General features: G+C 67.4%; 2 protein-coding genes across 2 annotated transcripts; one reads left to right on the forward strand and one right to left on the reverse strand.

Moving 5' to 3' along the window:
* Positions 1-687: 687 nt before the first annotated feature.
* EMIHUDRAFT_200483 (hypothetical protein) lies at positions 688-2,839 on the reverse strand (the record flags this gene model as incomplete). The annotated part of the gene is made up of 3 exons (XM_005790436.1): positions 688-750; positions 2,123-2,272; positions 2,540-2,839. The coding sequence occupies 3 exons, from the start codon at positions 2,837-2,839 to the stop codon at positions 688-690; spliced, it is 513 nt and encodes a 170-aa protein (XP_005790493.1).
* Positions 2,840-15,466: 12,627 nt separating this feature from the next.
* On the forward strand, positions 15,467-19,197 carry EMIHUDRAFT_200488 (hypothetical protein; the record flags this gene model as incomplete). Its single annotated transcript, XM_005790437.1, has 9 exons — positions 15,467-15,949; positions 16,221-16,277; positions 16,468-16,491; positions 16,586-16,706; positions 17,115-17,213; positions 18,368-18,510; positions 18,580-18,729; positions 18,798-18,854; positions 19,000-19,197. The coding sequence occupies 9 exons, from the start codon at positions 15,467-15,469 to the stop codon at positions 19,195-19,197; spliced, it is 1,332 nt and encodes a 443-aa protein (XP_005790494.1).
* Positions 19,198-19,981: the final 784 nt, after the last annotated feature.

The raw sequence follows: 19,981 nt of genomic DNA on the forward strand, positions 1-19,981 counted from the left end.
CTCAAGGGCTGTACTATGGCCATATTGCGCCGCCTCCTACTGGCAGGGGCGCGCGCCGCGGGCGCCTCGGCGCGCGCACGGCTCGCAACATTCGAACGAGTACTGCCGCGCCTGGCCGCCTCACGAGGCTGCCGGGCGGCAGTACTCGCCTCGCAAGGCGCGCACCGGCTGCTCTGGCTGCTGCGCCGGCGGCCGCTGCGCTGTCCGCTGCTGCGCTGGCCAGCGAGCGGTACGACCGCCGGCGGCCGCTGCACCCGCGCCTTCCCTCGCCGGCGCCGTCGCGCCCTTAGGGTACCCCTAGGGTTCTGAGGGCCGGATTGTTTTAAGACCTTTTAGGAAATGAGGAGGTTTGGGGGCTCAAATTGTCATTTAAGAGATTGCAGGCACGGGGGGTCCCTCTTTAAAGTCTGTTTAAGAAAATCGGCCTCACCGGCACGCGTCGCTGGGTTCCGCGCCGTTTTATCCAATACTGCCTTTATTAGGCACAAACCCGCCTCTGAAGACACATCTGTAGGTCTGGTGCACTGGCAGGAGCCATACTCGCATAGGGGACGCGTGCCAGCTGACTGTAGCCAGCTTCCCGGCCTCCGGCGTCTACCGGGAGCCTCCCGGACCATCGACCTCGGGAGCTCTCCCGCACCGTTTAAGCGTTTAAGACCGTTTAAGGAATCGGCGGCCCAGCAGCTCTTAAAACCGGCCTAGGCCGGTTTTAAGCCGTTTAAGCCGCAGGCGCGCGCCCCAGGGCCCACCCTTTTAAGCCTAGGGGTACCCTAAGGTCGCGCCGCGCGCGCCCAACTCTGCTGGCACACGGCACGCGTCGTCACACAGCCGCGGAGAACAGGCGGTGCTGTGCGCGAAGCGCGCGCGATCTCGTACTTGTAAGGCTGGATCGTCCGGGGCCATTCGCATTCCAAGGGGTACGGGGAGCGGACCCTGAGTTGACCAGGGGTTGTGCGCTGGGTCCTCCTGCTCGGCTCCAGCCAGTAAACAAGTCTTGTCATCAACAGAGTAGATGGATCTGACCTCAGGGCTGATGTGACCAAGCGCTGGTAGCGTGGTTTAACCTCACACCCATGGTCTCACAGTGTGCCGGCAGTCGCCGAGCAGTGTCGCTCACACAAGCCGCAGCACAAGAGACTGAGGGCCAGTGAGGGCAAGCCCATCGCTGTCACAGCTGTGGCAGCCGCACAGTGGGTTGTGCCAACTGTGCAGAGCGTGTGAGCAGCAGAGGAGCTGCTCTCCAGGCTTCTGTCGCAAAGAGCTGCATGCCACCGAAAGCGCTGTCGAGGTTCGCCGAGCGCGGCGCAGGTTGAGGGAAGCCGCCACCGACGAGCGCGTTGGACTTTTCACTCCGGACAAAGACGGGGACACAGCGGACGGTGCGGGGTGTGTCCCCGTCATAGCGGCGAGGCGCGGGACCGTCTGTGGCGAGGTGGGTCGCGTCCCTCGATTTCCTCAACTCAGGGTCCGCTCCCTTTATATACCTTTGAGAATCCCCAGCGTCCATCCCTCCTAGTCACACTCTCAATATCTCGACTCTCCAACACGAAGTGCTGCGATCGGCCAGAATCGAGGGGTCCCGTACGCAAGACGGAGGGACGGTCACACTGGAGCGTCACACAGACACACAAGCCAGACGCTCAACACGACCTCAAGACGCGTGGCCGTCCGCCACCTCCTCCGCAGCCGCGCCGCCCGCGGCCCGCTCGCGCGCAACACTCCGGATGCGCTCCGCCCACGCGGCCTGCGCCTGCCTCCGCTCCGCCCACGCGCGCCGCAGCTCCTCCGTCGCGTCCGCGGCCCGGCCCTCCTGCGTGCCGGGGGTCGCCGCGGCCGCGGCCGCCGCCGACGGCAACGAGGCCGCCGACGATGACGCCGCCGCCTGCTGCGGCGGTGGCGCCCCGGACGGCGGCGCGCCGGGAGCCGCGGCGCTCGTGCCGGCGCTCGGGGCGGCGGACGCACCGCCGCCAGCAGCAGCAGCAGCCGTCCTAGCGTTGGCCGCCGGCCCGGTCGCGCCCGCCCCCGCCCCGGCCCCGGCCACCCCGGCCCCGGCCCCCGTTGCTGCCGCCGCGACCACCGCCGCCGACACCGCCTCCTCGGCCGCCTCTTCAGCGTCGGCGACCGCGGCGAGGTGCTGCAGGATCTCGCGCTTGGAGCGGAACAGCTTGGCGCCGGCCGGGCTGTAGTAGTACCGGTCGCGGGTGCCGACCGAAGCCCCCTCCGCCCTCACCCGCTCGACATACATCCACCCGTCCGGCAGGCCGAGCTCGAGCTGCAGCGAGGCGGGCACGGGCAGCGCGTCCTCCGGAGCCGTGCCGCTGCGGCGCCGCGCCGCCGGCCGAGCGGGGCGCGAGGGGGCGGGGGCGGTGGAGGCGGCGGCGGTGGCAGTGGCGATGGCAGCGGAGGAGGTGGAGGATGAGGCGGCGGCCGCGGCGGCCGCGGCGGCCGCGGCGGCCGCGGCCGCGGCCGCGGCCGAGGCTGCGCGCCCGCCTGGCGGCGGTGAGGGCGGCGAGAGGAGAAGCTGATCCCGTGCCGCGACGAGGGCCGCGAAGGCTTGGGCCGCGTGCGGATCGTCATTCTTGTCGGGATGAATGCGCACGCACAGCCGGTGGTACGCCTTGTTCACCTCGGCCGCCGCCGGCCTCGCAGAGACCCTGAGCACAGCGCGCGGGCCGCTCGCTGCCGCGGCGAGCACTCGCGCGACGTGTGCGGCCTCCTTTGCAGCATCACTCTGGCCGAGGGCAATTGCCTGCTCCGCCAGGCTGTGTGCGCGGCTCCAGTCGCCGGCAGACGCGGCGACGCGGGATTGGGACAGCGAGGAGGCGGCCGCGAGCGTCATGACCGCTTGCCCCAGCCGGGCCACGCCACCGCGAGCACGCCTGTAGCCTCTCGTAGCCTCTCGTGGTTCGCAACGCGGGAAAAGAGAATTTCGATTAAGCACGAGCGAAAAGAGTCACGCGGGTTTGCCGTGCCGCGTGCGCGCCCGGCCGCCGACCGCGGCGTGTCTCGTTTTCTCAGAGACTATGGAAAGTTCACGTCATGACGGTTAGCCGCTGTCACGACCGTTAGCCGCTTTCACGACAGCTGGGAGCTGTCATGACAGCAAACGACAGCGACAGTGACACCTACCTGTCACCAGCTGTCACCAGCTGTCACCAGCTGTCACCAGCTGTCACCAGCTGTCACCAGCTGTCACCAGCTGTCACCAGCTGTCGTTGCTGCTGTCGTTGCTGCTGTCATTGCTGCTGTCATTGCTGCTCTCATGAGCACCCCCGCAGGACAGTGTCACAATGGGATGTGGTGCCACTAACGAGAGAGACAGGACACTCAAGATATACACGCACGCGCGCGCGACCGCTCACTCGCTCGCCCGACGCCACATGAGAAACCCTCTCAACAGGAGCCACGCACCGTCAGCAGCAGCGTGAGTCACAGAATCTGCAAAACCCTTGCCCTCCTTCCTCCAGCATGTGCCGTGATGGGCTCCAGCGCTGGTTCATCTGCCGCTCAAAAATCTCACGCGAGCGAACGGCGTCAATCATCAACCGCGAGGATTGGGACCTTGAAATCCACGTCGCAAGCAAACGCGCAGAGCATTGAACACACCTCGGGTATTGAACCTCTTGGCCATTGCCGAGCCACAAGGCGTTGATCAGGAACTCTCATGTAGAGAGCTCGGCTCTGCTACAAGAAAGCAGGCTCGCCCTACACAGAGAAATTGTGAGGTAGAGGAGCAGGAGTTTTGCAAAATGTGTGAGACGTACAAACGCTGCTGTGCATCAAGCGCTGAGAGCTACATCCACGCGCACCGGTGTCTTATTTTAGTCCATGGGGTGTAATGCACAGATGGGTGGGTGGGCGGTTGGGCCCCTTTGCTGGTGCCTGTCACTAGGGCTATGGCTGCCTCACTGTGGCGCTGGCGCTGCCTCGCTGTCGCTGTCGCTGTCGCTGTCGCTGTCACTCGCAGGGCTTTGAACGATCCGCGTGTGAGGTAGCATAGAGGGCCTTGTTGGCAGCAGCCAGCTTGTTGCGCTGCTTCGTTGCGATGAGCTGATTGGGATCGCAGAAGTGCATGCCAAGCACCGACACGATCTTGAAGCAGAACACATCGCAACCGCATCGTCCGCACTGCCATCGGCATGCCGCGCCCGCCGCTTTTCGCCGCAGCCGACATAGCGCCACAGCACATGGTCGGTGTGCGTACTTGAGCAGGCGTTGCGTGACACGATCACTAAACTGAAGAGTGGGGGAGAGCCGCGCACCCCGCGTCCAGCGAATGAAGGAGGGGGTACGAAACTGCAACACCAACTTCGCCTGAGGCGGGGCGGGCACTTTCCGCTAATCCCGGGCGGCCGCACCAGCTGGTCGCTGAGCTCCATATGCTGCGCGTTGTCGCCGTGCTCGCGCTGGCAGCCACTGCTGCTGGGTTCGCTTCGACGGCTAGGCCAGATGGCGCTTCCCTGGAATACTGCCATTCCGGCCCGGACACGTTCGAGGCAGATGTCAGGGTCCGGGCATTCGCACGCTCCCTGGGCCTCGGAACTGAGCTGCGACCAGGTCCCTTTCGCCACCGTTCTAACCACCGCTACCAATGTCTACGGCGGGTGCTCTCTGTTTCGCGGCCATTGCCCTTGCTCGTGCTCGACATACGAAAACAGCTGCCTGCAACCAGAATGCACGCCTTTTGTGCAAGAGCGGTGCACCTTTTCGTGCCCTGAGCAGTGTCAAGACATAGCCTGTCAACCCCGGCAGAGTCCGGTGACTATCGAGTTCTTGAAAGTAAACTGCTGCACGGACCCGTGCCATCCCGCAGATGATGCTTGTGGCAGCCCGACCTGCAACAGCACCACTCTCTGCACCACTCCTTCTCCGCCGGCGGCGCCTCCGCTGCTCCCTCCGCCCCCCCCCGCTTACTGTGGATTGGTTCAGCCGTGGATGGAGGGGAAGAAGGAGCTTGGCTCGGATCAGGCTCGCGCCACACATACACACACGCGCGCTAGGCGCACACGCACACACACGCACCCTCCCACGCCACACTCACGCGCACTCACACGCGGCACCGCACGCACATCTGCATGTGCATCTCCCAGGCCGCACCCGCCCACTCATGACATGACATCTCTCCCTGACGCTGAACCCCACCCCCTGCCCCTGCAGTGCTACCTGTACAACGGAGACCAAACTGCGTGCGAAAGCTACTATGTCGTCGAGCCCTACAACGAGCAGACCAACCCATGGGGCGCGTGGACCGCAGAGTGCGTCTACAACCAATCGGGCAACGAGAAGTGCACGACCGGCGAACACATCTATGCCTGTTCGCCCTTCCCGCCCGGCCTCGCCCCTACGCCGCCGCCGCCACATCCGCCCGGTAAGGCACCGACGCCGCCGCCACCATCGCCGCCCCCCCCGCCGCCCCCTCCGCCGCCACCGTCGCCGCCCCCCTCATCACCCTCGCTGCCGCCGCTGCCGCCCTCGTCGCCGCCGCCGCCGTCGCCGCTCCCCGCACCACCCTCGCCGCCACGACCGCCGCCCGACCCGCCATCGTCGCCGCCCTCACCACCCTCACCACCCTCGCCGCCACCGCCGCCGTCGCCACCGCGCCAGCCGCCGCCCTCCCCATTGCCGCCGTTGCCCTCCCCACCATCTCCGCCCCCCTCGCTGCCGCCGCCGCCGCTGTCCCCGCCTGTACCAGCCCCAGAGCCAGCCCCAACGCTCCCGACGCCAATCGCAATCCCCTGCATCCCCCCCGGGCTTGGCGGCGACCCGTGCCTTGCTGATGATGACTGCTGCGATGGCACGGCCTGCGTGGAGGTGGAGTTCGACTCCGCCGATCCGAGCGAGGCCACGACAGGTATGCACTGCCTCGACTCGTCGTATCAGAAGTACACGCTCCGCAACGGCGCCTGCGGCGTTCCCTCCTTTGTGGTTCTGGCCGCCCCCGTCACCAACGGCGACTGGTGCGGCCAGGCACTTGATTGGAGCACTGATCCGACTTACATCGAGGCGGACCAAGCAAAGTGCACGGAAATTTACATCCAGCAGGACAACTTTGCAATGCCCTGCAAGTACGTTCCGTCCACAGCCGACGGGGACGGACCGTACGAATGCAAAGGTGGCAGCAACAAGACGACCTACCTCATGTGCTAGTGCGATCAGCGGAGCCGGCAGCCGCCAGGCGCCCGCCCCGGCGGTTCACTCTGCGGTCTCGTGCTCCTCCCTCTGCCCGCTTGGCTTCGCGATTCGCGCCGCCCACATGTCGCGCTTCGCGCCGCCCACATGTTGGAGAGGGGCAGATAGACGGGGAAGTGCACCGGCACTCTCTGCAGTCTGCACTCTCTGCTCTCTCTCGCACAATCATCTCCTGTGGCGCATCGTGTTTTTGCCTCGCGAGTGCCTTCTCGCAAAAGTCGAGACGTGTGTGTGTGTGGGTGACAGTGCACTGATCATGGGCGAGTAGCACTGATTATGGGCGAGTAGCGATGTAAACCTGGGGGTGCTTTCTAAGTTGAACTTTACTCTGTCGCCAACCAGACACACACGTCAGACACACGGAACCCGACAAAACAGTACTTTGTTGATCACGTAATGCCACACACAGCCGCCACTCCACGAGTCTTTGCACAGCTCACTAGCACACGTAGCCAAAGTTCTCCAACTGGTAGCCCAGGCCCAGCGCACCGTGGTCGAAGCCGAGAAGCCATGCTGCCGCCGCCCGTGGTGCGGGTGCCTGCTGCTCAGCCGAATGCGCCGGCGCGACGGCCGACTGTGGACGCTGTGCGCCGTCGGTGATGATTCGCCGCGGCGGCGGGGCGAGCCAGAGCGTGAAGGGAGGCCGTCATCGCCTTCGCCTTCCTGGGACCCAGCGCTGACTTCTGACTGTCGTCGCTGTCTTTCCCCCTTCTCGACTGTCTGTGCTTGTGCGTCTTGGGTCCGGAGTTGTGCGTTTATGTGAAGGGAGGCATTGAGGAGCGGCCGGTCCTTGGTTTGGAAGCTGTTCGAGAGTGCCCACACCGCAGAGCCACCTGGCGCCGGTTTTCTCTTCGGTTTCCAACTTCTTTTTCTCTTGCAAGAGGCGCTCGTTAACCCTGGTAGGTGGACAAAAGTATGCCCATACAAAGTAGTTTTTTGTTGTTATCCGAGATCATATGGAGCTCACCACAGGGTTTGCGGCGATCACTCTGGGCCGGCGCGGGCCCCCCCGGAGGCACCGTGCGCCGCGCAGCAGTGCGGAAACGGGGCTCCGGCTCTATGAGTCTCTATGAGCACCGACTTCCCGATTAAGTACGGTTAAGTAGAGGGCAGATTTGGAAAGATCTCGAGGAGTACATACAGATAGACCCTCCAACCACCAGAAAACTCCGACCTGATCGGTCGTACTGACCGCCGACAGATCACTCCAGACAGCAGACAGGCCGACGTCTGCACGTGGCCGGCCGGGCGAGAGGCTTGACACGATCCGACCCTGCGACCCTGACGCTGCTGCTCTAGCTATCAGCCATGCAATGCTGACTGCTGCCACAATGTGCGACCGGTGCTGGCCCACTTGGCGGCCTTCCCGGTCAGTGGTGAGGCGCAGTTCAGAGCTGTCGATGGCGCGATGCCGCACTGGCCCCACATTGGTGACACGAGACCACCAAGTTTGCCGGTCCAAGAGAGAGGCACCGGCGCTGTCCTCACCTGAGAAGGTGCGTGGTCCCTCTTGACTGCCCATGCGCGCGAGGCTGTGTAGGCATAGCCTCGAGAGTGCCAGCAGCCAATCCGAGGATGACGCGCATTGCGCCAGAAGCGTGCACGCAGCTGGAAGGACACCTTCCTACTGGCCGTACGATCAGGTCGTCACTGAATGCTTGATACTAAGGCCGCGAGCTATGCAGGTGATCAATTGTGCATCATGGCACGGTCAGCTGCGCCGACAGGCTGTCGCAAGGCGTGATAGCATGGCCGCAAGTACGCCGAATTCCCATGAAAACAAGTAAAAATCTCGAAAAAAGAAAAAAACTCCAAAAAATCGGCGCCTGCGGCGGGCCATGGGACCCCATCTCCCCCCCGCATGGACACCCTCTGGGGCCCCCGCGCCGGCCCAGAGGGCGATCACTGTCGTACCAGCGGGCACAGTAGGCCGCGGACACCCGTGAATGACCTTAACTTATTTCGGCAGGAGCATGAGCATCGATCGGCGAGAGCTCACAAAAAGCACTGTACCCCCACCTCTACTCTAGCAGCCGGCCCAGGAACTGCTGCAGCGGCGGCGAGAACTGGCGGCGCTGCAACGCGCTGCGCAACGCCGCCGTGCCGCCGACGCGCAGCAACCGGCCGGCCCGCTGCAGCTCCGTCTGCCGCGCCAAGGCGACGTCGAGCGCGTCCCTGGCGGCGGTGCGCTGGCTGCGCAGCTGCCGCTCCGTCGCCTCCATCCGCCGAATGGCACGCTCCTACGGCAAACGTGACGCGCTCGCGGGATGGCCGGGGCGGCAGACGAACCCAACCGCGCGCGGGCGGCGGGCAATGCGGCGGCGAGCGCGGGCGGCGGAGGCAGAGGCTGCGTAGGCGGAGGCGGGCGCGGGCCTGCTGCTCAAACTGCGCGGGGCCGAGAAATGGGGAGATGTGGGGAGATGTGGGGAGAGATGGGCCTGCTGCTCAAACTGCGCGGGGCCGAGATATGGGGAGATGTGGGGAGATGTGGGGAGAGATGGGCCTGCTGCTCAAACTGCGCGGGGCCGAGATATGGGGAGATGTGGGGAGATGTGGGGAGAGATGGGCCTGCTGCTCAAACTGCGCGGGGCCGAGATATGGGGAGATGTGGGGAGATGTGGGGAGAGATGGGCCTGCTGCTCAAACTGCGCGGGGCCGAGATATGGGGAGATGTGGGGAGATGTGGGGAGAGATGGGCCTGCTGCTCAAACTGCGCGGGGCCGAGCCCCTCGACACCCTCCCCCGACGCGGGCCACGCGTAGTCCGCACCTATTTGCGGCGCGGCATGGCACGTGTCGGGCGAATGCCTGGAGGCGGCCTGGCCGGCCGCGACGCCGAGTCGGCGCCGCGCGCGCGAAGGGCCGAAGCGAGCGCGCGCAGCTTCTCGCCCGCCTCCTCCTCGGCCGCGGAGAGCGCCTCGACGCGCCCGAGCACGCGCCCATGCAGCCGGCGCAGCCGGCGCGTCAAGTAGGCCCGCCGCTCCTGCGGCGAACTTGGACGAGCTTCGCCGAGCTTCGCCGAGATTCGCCGAGCTTCGCCGAGCTTCGCAAGCATGGGTGCGAGATTCGCCGAGGGGTGGGTCAAGAGCGCCCCGCGCTGCGCTCGCCGCCGCGAGGGGAGTGCAAGAGGCTGCCAGTGCAGTGGCTGTGGGGGGGTAGTGGCTGTGGGGGGGTAGTGGCTGTGGGGGGGTAGTGGCTGTGGGGGGGTAGTGGCTGTGGGGGGCGAGAGTACGGGTGCGGCTGGGGCATCCTACACCGGCCGCGCCTCTTCGCGCGCCGCGTCGGCGTCGGCCCCAACAGCAGGACCGAGGAGCCACTCGAGGTCCCCCTCCTCCTCCTCCCACTCCCCCTCCCCCTCCCCCTCCCCCGCCTCCTCCTCCCCCGCCTCGCCCTTCACCTCCCCGCCCTCGCCTTTCAACGCCTCCCCCAGCGCCACCGCCGCCGCCCCCTCCCCCGCCACCGCCGCCTCCTCTGCCCCCTCCTCCGCCGTCGCCGCATCCTCTGCCCCCTCCCCGGCGCCAGAGGAATCGACGGCCTCCGCCTCCGCCGCCGCCGCCGCCTCCGCCGCCTCTCCTACCCCCCGCCCCTCCGCCGCCCCTCGCCGCGCCCTCCGCCCCGCCCTCTCGGCGACCTCCCCAATCTCCGCCTCGAGCTCCGCGGCGCTCAGCGGCGAGACAAGCCCTTCCCACCCCACGGCCCCTCCCTCACGCGCGCCGGCATGCCCTCTCCTCACCCCCCAACCCGCACCCTCGCCGCCCGCCTCGCCGCCGCCCCTCCCGCCGCCAGCCGCCCAGCGGCGGCGGCGGCGCGGCGGCGGCGGCAACGGCCGGCCCGCCGCCTCCCTCTCCGCCTGCAGCCAAGCGTCGGCGGCCCCCTCGAGCCTGCGCCGTGGAGTCCAAGGGGCGTCAGGGCACGTGTCGCGCGTTGGAGTCGGAGCACCGCGTCGCTAGGCACGTGATGAACGCCTCCCCCGTACCTGTATCTCCCCTGTATCTCCCCCGCACCTCGCCTATCTCTCGCACGGTGAGGTCCCATAGGCGAGATACGACCACCTCCCCCGTACCTCGCCTGTATCTCCCCTGTATCTCGTCCCAGGTGCTGGCCTACGTGACGAACATGTATGGCAACCACCCCCTTGCGTCCCCACATGGCAACCACCCCCTTGGATCCTCATCCCGCAGGTGAAGCGCGCCTTCATGGACTCCCTCCTATGGCAACCACCCCCTTGCGTCCCCACATCTCAGGGCGGGAGGAGCGCGGCCGCGTGCCGTGAGGAGACGGACCACCGCGCGACGAGGAGGGAGAATACGGCGCCCCAGCCCCGACCCTAGCCCACACAGGTAGGAAGGGCGGGCACCCCTAAGACTATAGCCGCAACCCCAACCCTAAGCCTAAGCCTAACCCTAGCCCACACAGGTAGGAAGGGCGGGCACCCCTAAGACTATAGCCGCAACCCCAACCCTAAGCCTAAGCCTAACCCTAGCCCACACAGGTAGGAAGGGCGGGCACCCCTAAGACTATGGCCGCAACCCCAACCCTAAGCCTAAGCCTAACCCTAGCCCACACAGGTAGGAAGGGCGGGCACCCCTAAGACTATGGCCGCAACCCCAACCCCAAGCCTAAGCCTAACCCTAGCCCACACAGGTAGGAAGGGCGGGCACCCCTAAGACTATGGCCGCAACCCCAACCCCAAGCCTAACCCTAACCCTAGCCCACACAGGTAGGAAGGGCGGGCACCCCTAAGACTATGGCCGCAACCCCAACCCTAAGCCTAAGCCTAACCCTAGCCCACACAGGTAGGAAGGGCGGGCACCCCTAAGACTATGGCCGCAACCCCAACCCCAAGCCTAAGCCTAACCCTAGCCCACACAGGTAGGAAGGGCGGGCAGTGGGAGGCGGAGGCGGATGGCTGCTCCAACGGAGTGCGGGCGAAGGGCGGGCCCGTGTCCTGCCGAGCACGACTCTGAAGACTCTTCTCTAGGCATCTAGGCCGGACCAGTCTTCGCCCCGCCTCAGCGCCTCGCCAAGCCCCCTCGCCACGCGGTCGAGATCGTCGCCTGCTCTCGCCCAATCTCGCGTCATCTCGCGTCACTCTCGCGTCAGCTCGCGACGCGGGCGAGCTCGCCGCCGCCGCCGCCTCCACCTCCGCCGCCGCCGCCGCCCTCCCACCCCCCCTCGTGCTCGCTCCCCTCCCACCTCGTCAGGCCGCCGCCCGCGCCCCTCCCTTCGCCTCCCGCCTCAAGCCCGGGCAGCGACGCGGCCGGCGGCGGGGTGGGGCCGAGGCGGCGGTAGCCGCTGTAGCCGCCGTAGCCTCCAAACCCGCCCGACGCCTCTTCTGCCTCGACTGCGAGAGAGGGGGGAGGGGGGTGGGAGAGAGGGGGGGGTGGGAGAGGGGGAAGGGAGAGGGGGAAGGGAGAGGGGGAAGGGAGAGGGGGAAGGGAGAGGGGGAAGGGTGAGAGCGAGGGGAGCGAGAGAGAGAGAGAGAGAGAGAGAGAGAGAGAGAGGGAGAGAGAGAGGGAGAGAGAGAGAGAGAGAGAGAGGGAGGGGGGGGAGGGGGGGGGGGGGGAGAGAGAGCGAGAGGAGCGAGAGAGGGAGCGAGAGAGGGGGGGAGGTGCTGCTGCGGAGGAGGGGGGCTGGCCGCTAGTCTCGGCTAGATCTCGGCTACATCTCGCCCAAGTAGTCCTCTTCGTCCGGCAAGTCCGACGTCTCGTCGATCACTCGCCTGCCTCACGAGTGCACCCCACTCAGGACCGCCACCACATGCGGGCTGTGAACTCACGCGCAGGCCGTGAATACACACGCGAGCTGCGAAAGCGGCGGAGCGCGGTTCAAGACGGCTGGGGAGATCTGGGGAGATCTGGGGAGATCTGGGGAGCACGGTTCAAGACGGCTGCATGCGCGTCCTCTCTGTAACACCGCTCGGCACTACGCGGACCTGCACTCCGCATCTAGGCCTCGACATCTGGGGAGATCTGGGGAGATGCGGGGAGATCTTTCCGCATCTAGACTCCACGCGCAGCGCGCGCGAGAAGAGCTCTTTCCTCCACTGCTGCTCCACCGCCATCCAGCGCTCGAAAGTGCCTAGAAGGCTCCAAGAAGGTTCCTAGAAGGCTCCTGCGGCTCCACCGCCATCCAGCGCTCGAAAGTGCCGACACGGGGGTCGTCATCTCCCGCGCCTGCGGGACATGTCTCGGACATGTCACGGACGTGTCGTGGAGATGTCCCCGGGGCGCCCCTGGCACCGAGGAGTCCGCCACGCGTTTCTCCTCCCGCCAGCCGCCCGCCGCTGCCCCCTCCCTCCTCGCCGCCTCCTCCCTCCTCGCCGCCTCCCCCCCCCCAGTCCCGCTGCCGGCTCCGCCACGCTAGCTCGGCGGCGTCGCGCCTACTCTAGCGCAATCTCGGGTAACCTCGCGCAATCTCGGGTAACCTCGGTACCCACGGCGCCAGCTCGGCGGCATCGCGCCTGATCGGGTCCATGTGCACTACATCCTGGCTCTCTCGGCTATCTCTCGGCTGTCTCTCGGCTGCCTCTCGGCTGCCTCTCGGCTTCCTCTCGGCTGTCCCTCGGCTGCCTCTCGACTGCCTCTCGTCTGTATCTCGCGCCGCAAAAAGTCAGTCGCGGCGGGGTTGCGGCGACCCCATCGCTCGGCGGAGCGCTGCGCCTCGGGCATGCGCCGGTACGCCTCCAGCGCCTCCCGCCGCCGCCGCGCCGCCTCCTCGCGCCTCGCGTCCTCGCGTTGCATCCTACCGACAAAACGGCGCAGGCAAACGCGTCCGTTGATCGGCCACGGGCAGACAGACGCCTCTGCCGGGCGCTGTGAGGCAGTGCTCGGCGGCGGTGCGAGGCGGTGTGCTGGCGCGGAGGGGGGAGGAGGAGGCGCGTCGTGGCGGGGCGGTGTAGTGAGCAGGCAGGGCGGGCGCTGCAGTTCCTGTACCTGGCGACCACCAGCTCGGCGCTGTCGCCCTCTGCAAGCTCACGGCGCATCCGAGCTAGCTCTTCGTCGCCCTCCTCTGCCGCCTCCTCCTCCGTCGCCGCCCCCGCCTCCTCTGACGACTCATCCGCCCTCCTCGCCTCCTCAGCCTTCTCCGACATGTCCTTCTCCTCTGCCACCGCCGCCACCGCCGCAGGCGCCTGCCCTGCCGCCGGTGCGCTCACGGTGTCCTTCCCGCCGTCGCCTATCGCCGCTTCGCCGCGAGGCGCCTCATGCGCCGCGCGATCCGCCTCGACGCGTGGAGGGTCCGCTGGTGTGGTTGGCGGCCGCAGCAGAGCGCCCACCTCGTCGCGGCCGCGGAGCCAGGCAAGCGGCCGCCAAGCGCACACGGCCGGGCTGGCGCGGGCCCGGACAGCAGCGCGGCGCAGGGAGGGTATTCGGCGAGCCGAGGGCGGGTCAGCTTCGCGCTGCCGCGCGTACTCCTTCCACGAGGTGCCGCTCGCGTCGCGCCTACGCGCAATGGAGCACAAGATCTGGCAAGCGGAGCCAGAGGGCCGGCGGAAGCGTTTTGACTGGAAACGCACGTGGCGTCCTGATCGACGAGCGCGACGCGCGAGGAGCGGGGTGCGACACGGGGCGCGCGAGGAGCATGCTGGACGAGCCCGGCGACGACGCACAGACCCGCCGCGAAGCGCAGCATCGCCGGCTGCGAGGCTTGCTCTCCACCGCCGCGCCCGAATTTTTTTTTACTTTTAGATCGGGGGCCCATCGCATGGACGTGACGCCCGGACGTGGCAGCCCGCTGGCTGTGTGTCTTGTGAGCTTGTTTGTGTCTGTGTGTCGCTCGTGCGTGTCGTCATCATCTGTCCAGCGTCCACCCTACCCAACCGTAGACGGCGTGAGATAGGGTGCTGACCTTTCTCGCAAGGCTCGCCGTGGCCCCACACGGCGGCCTCTGCTTGCGTTTTCGAGCCAGGACCTTCGTCCGGGCCCACGGCCGGCACGGCGTCAAATTTTCTCGCCGATACCGCGCGCTCGGCCGCCACCGCGGCGCCTCCGAGAGCGCCGTTTCGACACGCTGCAGCCGCGGGCCGCGGCACCTCGACACACCGCCTCTCGCGCCGCCTCGAGGTGCTCCGATCGTGCACGCGGGTCGGCTCGGCACGGTGCGTGCAAATTATCGCATGTATTCGCACTCGCTGCGCCACGTATCTGCCTCTGACGGCCCGATACGCCACCCGAAGCGCCACCGGTCCACACACGCGGGGCTGCGCGACTCTCTCGCGGCCCACCGCCCTCCCACACGCCGTTCGACCTCCACACAGGCGCTCGCTCGAGCCTCGCCGTCCGGGCGGTCCTGCGCGTCCAGATCTCGGCGACCATGACCCGCCACGCGCCAGCTCTGCACCTCTCCCGCGCGCGCCCGGCTGCTGGCATGGCGTGGCGGGCGAGGCTGGCGCGCTGCGACCGGTGGAGCGCCGCGCGGGCAGCGCACCAGCCTCGCACGCACCTCTCCACTGCGCCGCGTGCGCCGCTGGCAGTGTGCTGCGAGGCTCAACATGTGGTCACAGGGTAGTCAGGGTGTGGCTTGTGGTGGCTTGTGGTGCTGATCGCTGGCTCTTAGCTCCCCGGCCCTGGATGTGAGGCTAATGACTGCACTCCAAGTGCTCCAAGTTAGGAAGCCGCAGGTCCTAGCGCCTGATAACGTCACCGGCGCTTATTTCTTGATCTTTGGCAAGCCTCGATATTTCTATATTAAAACCGGCGGGCAGAGAGGGAGGGCGAGACGATCGAGGGGTCCCGTACCACGGTCCACGCGGAATCGACCCTATCCAGTGCTCAAGTGCTCAAGGTCAAGCTCGGGGCGCGTGAGCCGGACTTGTGAGCCGGACGGCTTTCATTTCTCTCTGCGTTCTCGCACAGCGAGATACTCCTTTCCGCCCCAAACTGTCACTCCCCTTTCTCCCGGCCGGGGTGGGGCGCTAACAACAAAAAAACTTAGTGAGAAACGCCGGGCAGCGTGGCGCATTACTGAACCCTCCCATACGTGTTCGAGAGAGATTTTTAGCAATACCAAACAACTCTAACACTCACACGTAATTTGGGGCCTGGAGCCCTGTTCACGCGTCGTGTTCGTGGCTCCTCCTTCGCTGTCCCATCTCCTCATCTCTCTCCCGCCTGGGCGGGGCGGCGGGTGGGCGCGCGGTGAGGCGTGGCGTGTGAGTGTGTGCGACTGCAACGACGGACCGCTCGCAAGAGACCATTGGGTTTGTACTATTAACAACGAAGGCGCTCTCAAAAAACTTGCCGGGGGGGGGGCTGTCACCCTGGTAGGGCCCTATTAGGATGGTCCTCCACTCGCTGTCTCGTGTCGCCCCAGGGCTGCTCGCGCTGCGGCCGAAGCTGACCGCCGATTCGCTGAAGCCCGGCAGGCTCCTGCGCGTGGGCAGCGCCGCCGGCCACGACGTGCATGCCGCGGTGCTGTGCTGGTGCGGCGGCGTGGCGTTCGCCGCGCCTATTGCCGGCTGGCCGCACGCGCCCGCCGTCATTTGCGGCGCGGTTCCAGCTGAGGCGGCCGAGAGCGCCGTGCTCCTTGACGACAGCCTGGGTGCCTCGCCGGACGCTGTGGACGCGGCGGCCGAGGAGGGAGGCGTGTCGGTCATCGACTGCTTTGGCGCGCCGCTCGACAGCCCGCCGACCTCGCTGCGCGACGGGTCGAGGAGGCGCCTGCCTCTGATGGCGGTCTGCCCGGGGCAGGCGGACCTCCAGCCCATCTGCGCCAGCCTCCACACAGGCACAGGCGCCACCTGCCTTTTCGCCCTCGGGCGTGTCAGCAGCAGCCCTTGCACGCGCACCGCCACCACCGCGGGTCTGGCGCCGACACCGCCGCCGCCATCGGCCGCAGGCACCGCCGCCATCGACGTCCTCACCCCCGTGGGGCGAGGCCAGGTGTGGCGCGCACTCTCTGTCCGCCTCCTCCGCACCTTTTCGCCCGCACCGCCGTTTGCGCCGCCCCGCCCACCCCGCCACCGCCTGCCGCGCCCCCCGGTCCAATCAGCTATCAATTATGGCTCATTGCTCATGCATCCGCGCCCCCCAGTCCATGCTGCTGATGGGCGAGCGGGGCACCGGCAAGTCCGCCGTTGCCATCGACGCGGTGATTGCGCAGGCGGCGCGAGACACACACACACACACTCACTCCCACATCGCTCGCCCACGCGCACTGGGCCTTGCACTTTGAATGCCGTGGGGCTCCCGTCGTCTAGACGTCGAGTCGCGAGGGCCAGCCTGGCCCTCGCCCCACCACCTTGTGTGTGCGTGGAGAAGTGTACCTGACCTCACCTCAGGCGGCGCGGCCGCTGCACTGCGTGGTTGCTCTTTCCGACCCGGGCGCCGAGGCAGCCTCGGACCTTGCCCCCCCCCCCCCTCGGTTGACGGCGTTGACGGCACGACGGCTGTGCTCAGGCTGCCCGCAGCCTCGCGGAATGGATCTGCGAGCGCGCGGATCGGCAGGTGTCGCTCTCGGCTTGCGGAGGCGCCTTTCCTCCTCCCACGATCCTGGCAGAAGACGCGCCTGTCAGCACACGTCCACGTCCACCCGCTGCCTCCCGCTCGCCACAACTCAAAAGACATCGCACTCTCACTCCTCGACCACCTCGTGCGCGGCGTGCAGCCTCCCCGCCTTCCCTCTTCCTCCCGCTCTCCCTCCTCTTTCTCTTGCTCCTCCTCCGCCCGCGCGCCTCCCGCCGCTCCGCTCCTCTCCACCGTTTCGCGCGCATCCCCCCCCCCCCCCCCCTTCCCCGGACAGCTCCACCACGCCCGCCCATGCCTTGCGCCCCTGCCTCCTCCCCCCTGCTTCTCAGGCCCCCTCCCGCCTCCGCTCCGGTCGCGCCTCACCCTGGTCGCCCCCAGAGGCGGCAGCGCGTCGGAGAGAGCCCTCTTCCTGGACCTTTCCTGGACCCTTCCTGGACCCCTTCCTGGACCCTTCCTGTAGGCGGCAGCGCGTCGGAGGGAGCGCTCGTCGCGGCGGCGGCTTGCGCGGTGGGCGAGAGGGTGCGCGACGGCGGCGGCCACGCCCTTGTGGTGGTCGACGGTTGGCGCGGCCTAAGCGCGGTGTGGGACCAGGCGGCGGCGGCCCTCACCTCCCCCCCCACGAGCGCACCGGGAGAGGGGGGCGGAGGAGAGGGAGGCGGGGGAGCAGGAGACGGCGGCCGCGGCGGCGGTGCCGGCGCGGCGCATACGGCGGTCGCCGCGGCGGTGCGTCGGCGGCTCGAGGCTGCGCAGCGGGAGACCTCGGCGGAGCAGCGCGTCTTCTACGGCGCGCTGCTGCAGCGCGCGGCGCAGCTCGCCCCCTCGCTCGGCGGCGGCTCCCTCTCCCTCATCGCCGTCGCGGAGCAGCTGCCCCGGCCTTGCGGCGAGGCGCACGCGGCGCCGTTGGCGGCGGGTGGCGACGGCGGTGGCGAGGGCCAAGGCGGCGGCGGCGGCGGCCGCGGCGGCGGCGGCGGCGGCGGCGGCGGCGGCGGCGGCGAGGATGTGGCTTTCCCGCTCGATCGGTTCTCGGACCGGCCCCGCTCGCAGCGCTTGCGGCTCGAGGCGCTCGCTGCGCGGGGCGTGCCGCTGACTGCCGCAACGCTCCGCGTCATCGGGATCCCGCCTCCTGCCTCCCCTTTTGGCGCTCCTGTCACGCGGCTGCCGGGCGGTGGGGGCGAGGGCGAGGGCGAGGGCGAGGGCGAGGGTGAGGGCGAGGGCGAGGGTGCGGGCCAGGGCGCGGCCGCAGCGAGCAGCGCGGCGTTGTTCGCCGCGCGAGCCAGTTGGTCCCACATTGACCAGCTGCAGTCGCTCGCAGACGGCGCCGCGCCCTAGAAGCGGAAGATCTCCCCATATCTCCCCGTATCTCCCCGTATCTCGTGCCCTAGAAGCGGAAGGGGGAGCCGTGGAGTCCGACGGGCGCTCGAGAGGACGCGTATTCGGCTGCACTCGACCGCTGTATTCGTCGCCCGTGTACCCACGCGGTGCTCTGAGCACACCGCACGAGACCGTGTTCACACCCTGGCCTCGGCGTGTTCGGCTGCACTCGACCGCTGTATTCGTCGCCCCTGTAGCCACGCGGTGCTCTGAGTACACCGCACGAGACCACCCTCCCGCCCCCGCCTCGGCGTGTTCGCAGCATAGGCCACGATGCGCTGCTACCGCACCACCCACGGGACTGAACCCGCACTGGATTCGACCACTCTGGAGGTATGGTAGGCCACGTTCAGCTGCTTGCCTCCGAGTGGGCCCGCGGGGTGCGGCCGGCGCTGCGGCCAGCCGAGTCGATCGCGCGCGTCGGCGTTGGGTCGGACACGGCGAAGCGTCCACGGCCAGCATCGGCGGCGATGTTGCGGCTATCGGTGGGGCACGCCTCTGGCGACAGCGTGTGTGGGCCGTTTTCTGCCACGTTTTCTTCTTCTTGTCGGCAGGCGGGGTTGCGGCTCGAGCTGGCGCAGGCGGAGGATTTGCCGGCCGCTCTCGGCGACGCGCACACGCGGCTGCAACAGACGCGCGCACGCGCACTGGCGGCGGTGCTCGGCACGCACCGGGAGGGGGTGCCGCTGGCTCTGTCGCAGCAGGTGGCTGCCTGGACCCTTGCCCCAGCACCTTATGTGTGTGGAGAAGCTCACTTGACCCTACCTAGCAGGTGGCGCTGCTCCTCGCGATCCTCGACGGGCGCGCCGCCGTCGCCCTCCGCACTCCCGTCACGAGCCCATCGACCTCGCCGGCCCTGCCTCGCCCTACAGACGCTTCGGCCACAAATGAATGAATGAATGAATCAGTCCATTTTGCCGCGCCCCAGGCGCCTCGACCACCTTGCCACCGCCGCGCCCGCCACCGCTGCCGAGGAGGTGGCGGGTTTGCTCGATAAGCTGCGCGCCTCGCCCACCGCCGCCGCCGCATTGCGCGCCGTCGACGAGAGCGAGGAGCTGGCGCCGCCGGAAGAGTCGGCTCTGCTCGCCGCCATCGCCGAGCACATGCCGCGTGCGGGCGGGCGTGGTTTGTTTGCCTCGTGGCAGACGACTGCGATTGCGACTCGGAGTTGATCCGCATGCATTTTATATTTTATTGCACGTTGCTCGTTGGCCCTCGGGTTCGACGTGTTTCGTGTTCCGGCGCGCGATACAAGGCCCATCAAGCAGCCAGAGAGAGAGAATTAGGCTTTAGCCTCCAGCTGCGCGGCATTTGAGTGGCGCAGTGGCTTCTGGTGCAATCTCATGGGTACGACGGCGTCAACGCCTCGGGTATGACTTGCTTGTTGCTACTTCAAGATCGCACCACGAGCGAGTGACGGGTAATCGTGGCCGTGGCCAAGAAAGATATCAAATATTAAGGGCTTATTTTGCCTACCGCGAAAAACTCGACGGTTTTGGGCGTTTCAGAGCACGCTGAACAGATTGGCTTAGCTCTATAATTCTCGCCAGCCCTTTCCTTTCATAATTATTGACTCAAAACCTCTGCGCCGCGCAGATGAGCTCCGCCTCGTCTGCGTCGAGGACGCCCATCGCAGGGCTGTCATAGCGCCATATGACGTACTGCATGTTGTTCATTACTTCGCAGGTGCCAAAGTGGAGGACAATCTCACTCAGCGATGGCGAAGGCTGCACTCCCGGCCGGCGGTAGGAGAGATGAAGGCTAATGTACTTGGCGGTGCCTTCCGGCGTGAACAGTGCCCCGGTACGAAAGAGGAGGCGACGTCTCCCTCGTCCACGAGCGCCTCGATGTGCGCATCGACGGTGTAGCCAGCTTTGAGAGACGGGAACGAGCGGCGGTGAATCGCCGACAGCGGCGCCTTCGTTTCTTTCCCGGTGGATTGCCGACGGGTGCCCT

The sequence above is a fragment of the Emiliania huxleyi genome (genome assembly GCF_000372725.1).
Source record: "Emiliania huxleyi CCMP1516 chromosome Unknown EMIHUscaffold_12, whole genome shotgun sequence".
Classification (NCBI taxonomy): domain Eukaryota; phylum Haptophyta; order Isochrysidales; family Noelaerhabdaceae; genus Emiliania; species Emiliania huxleyi.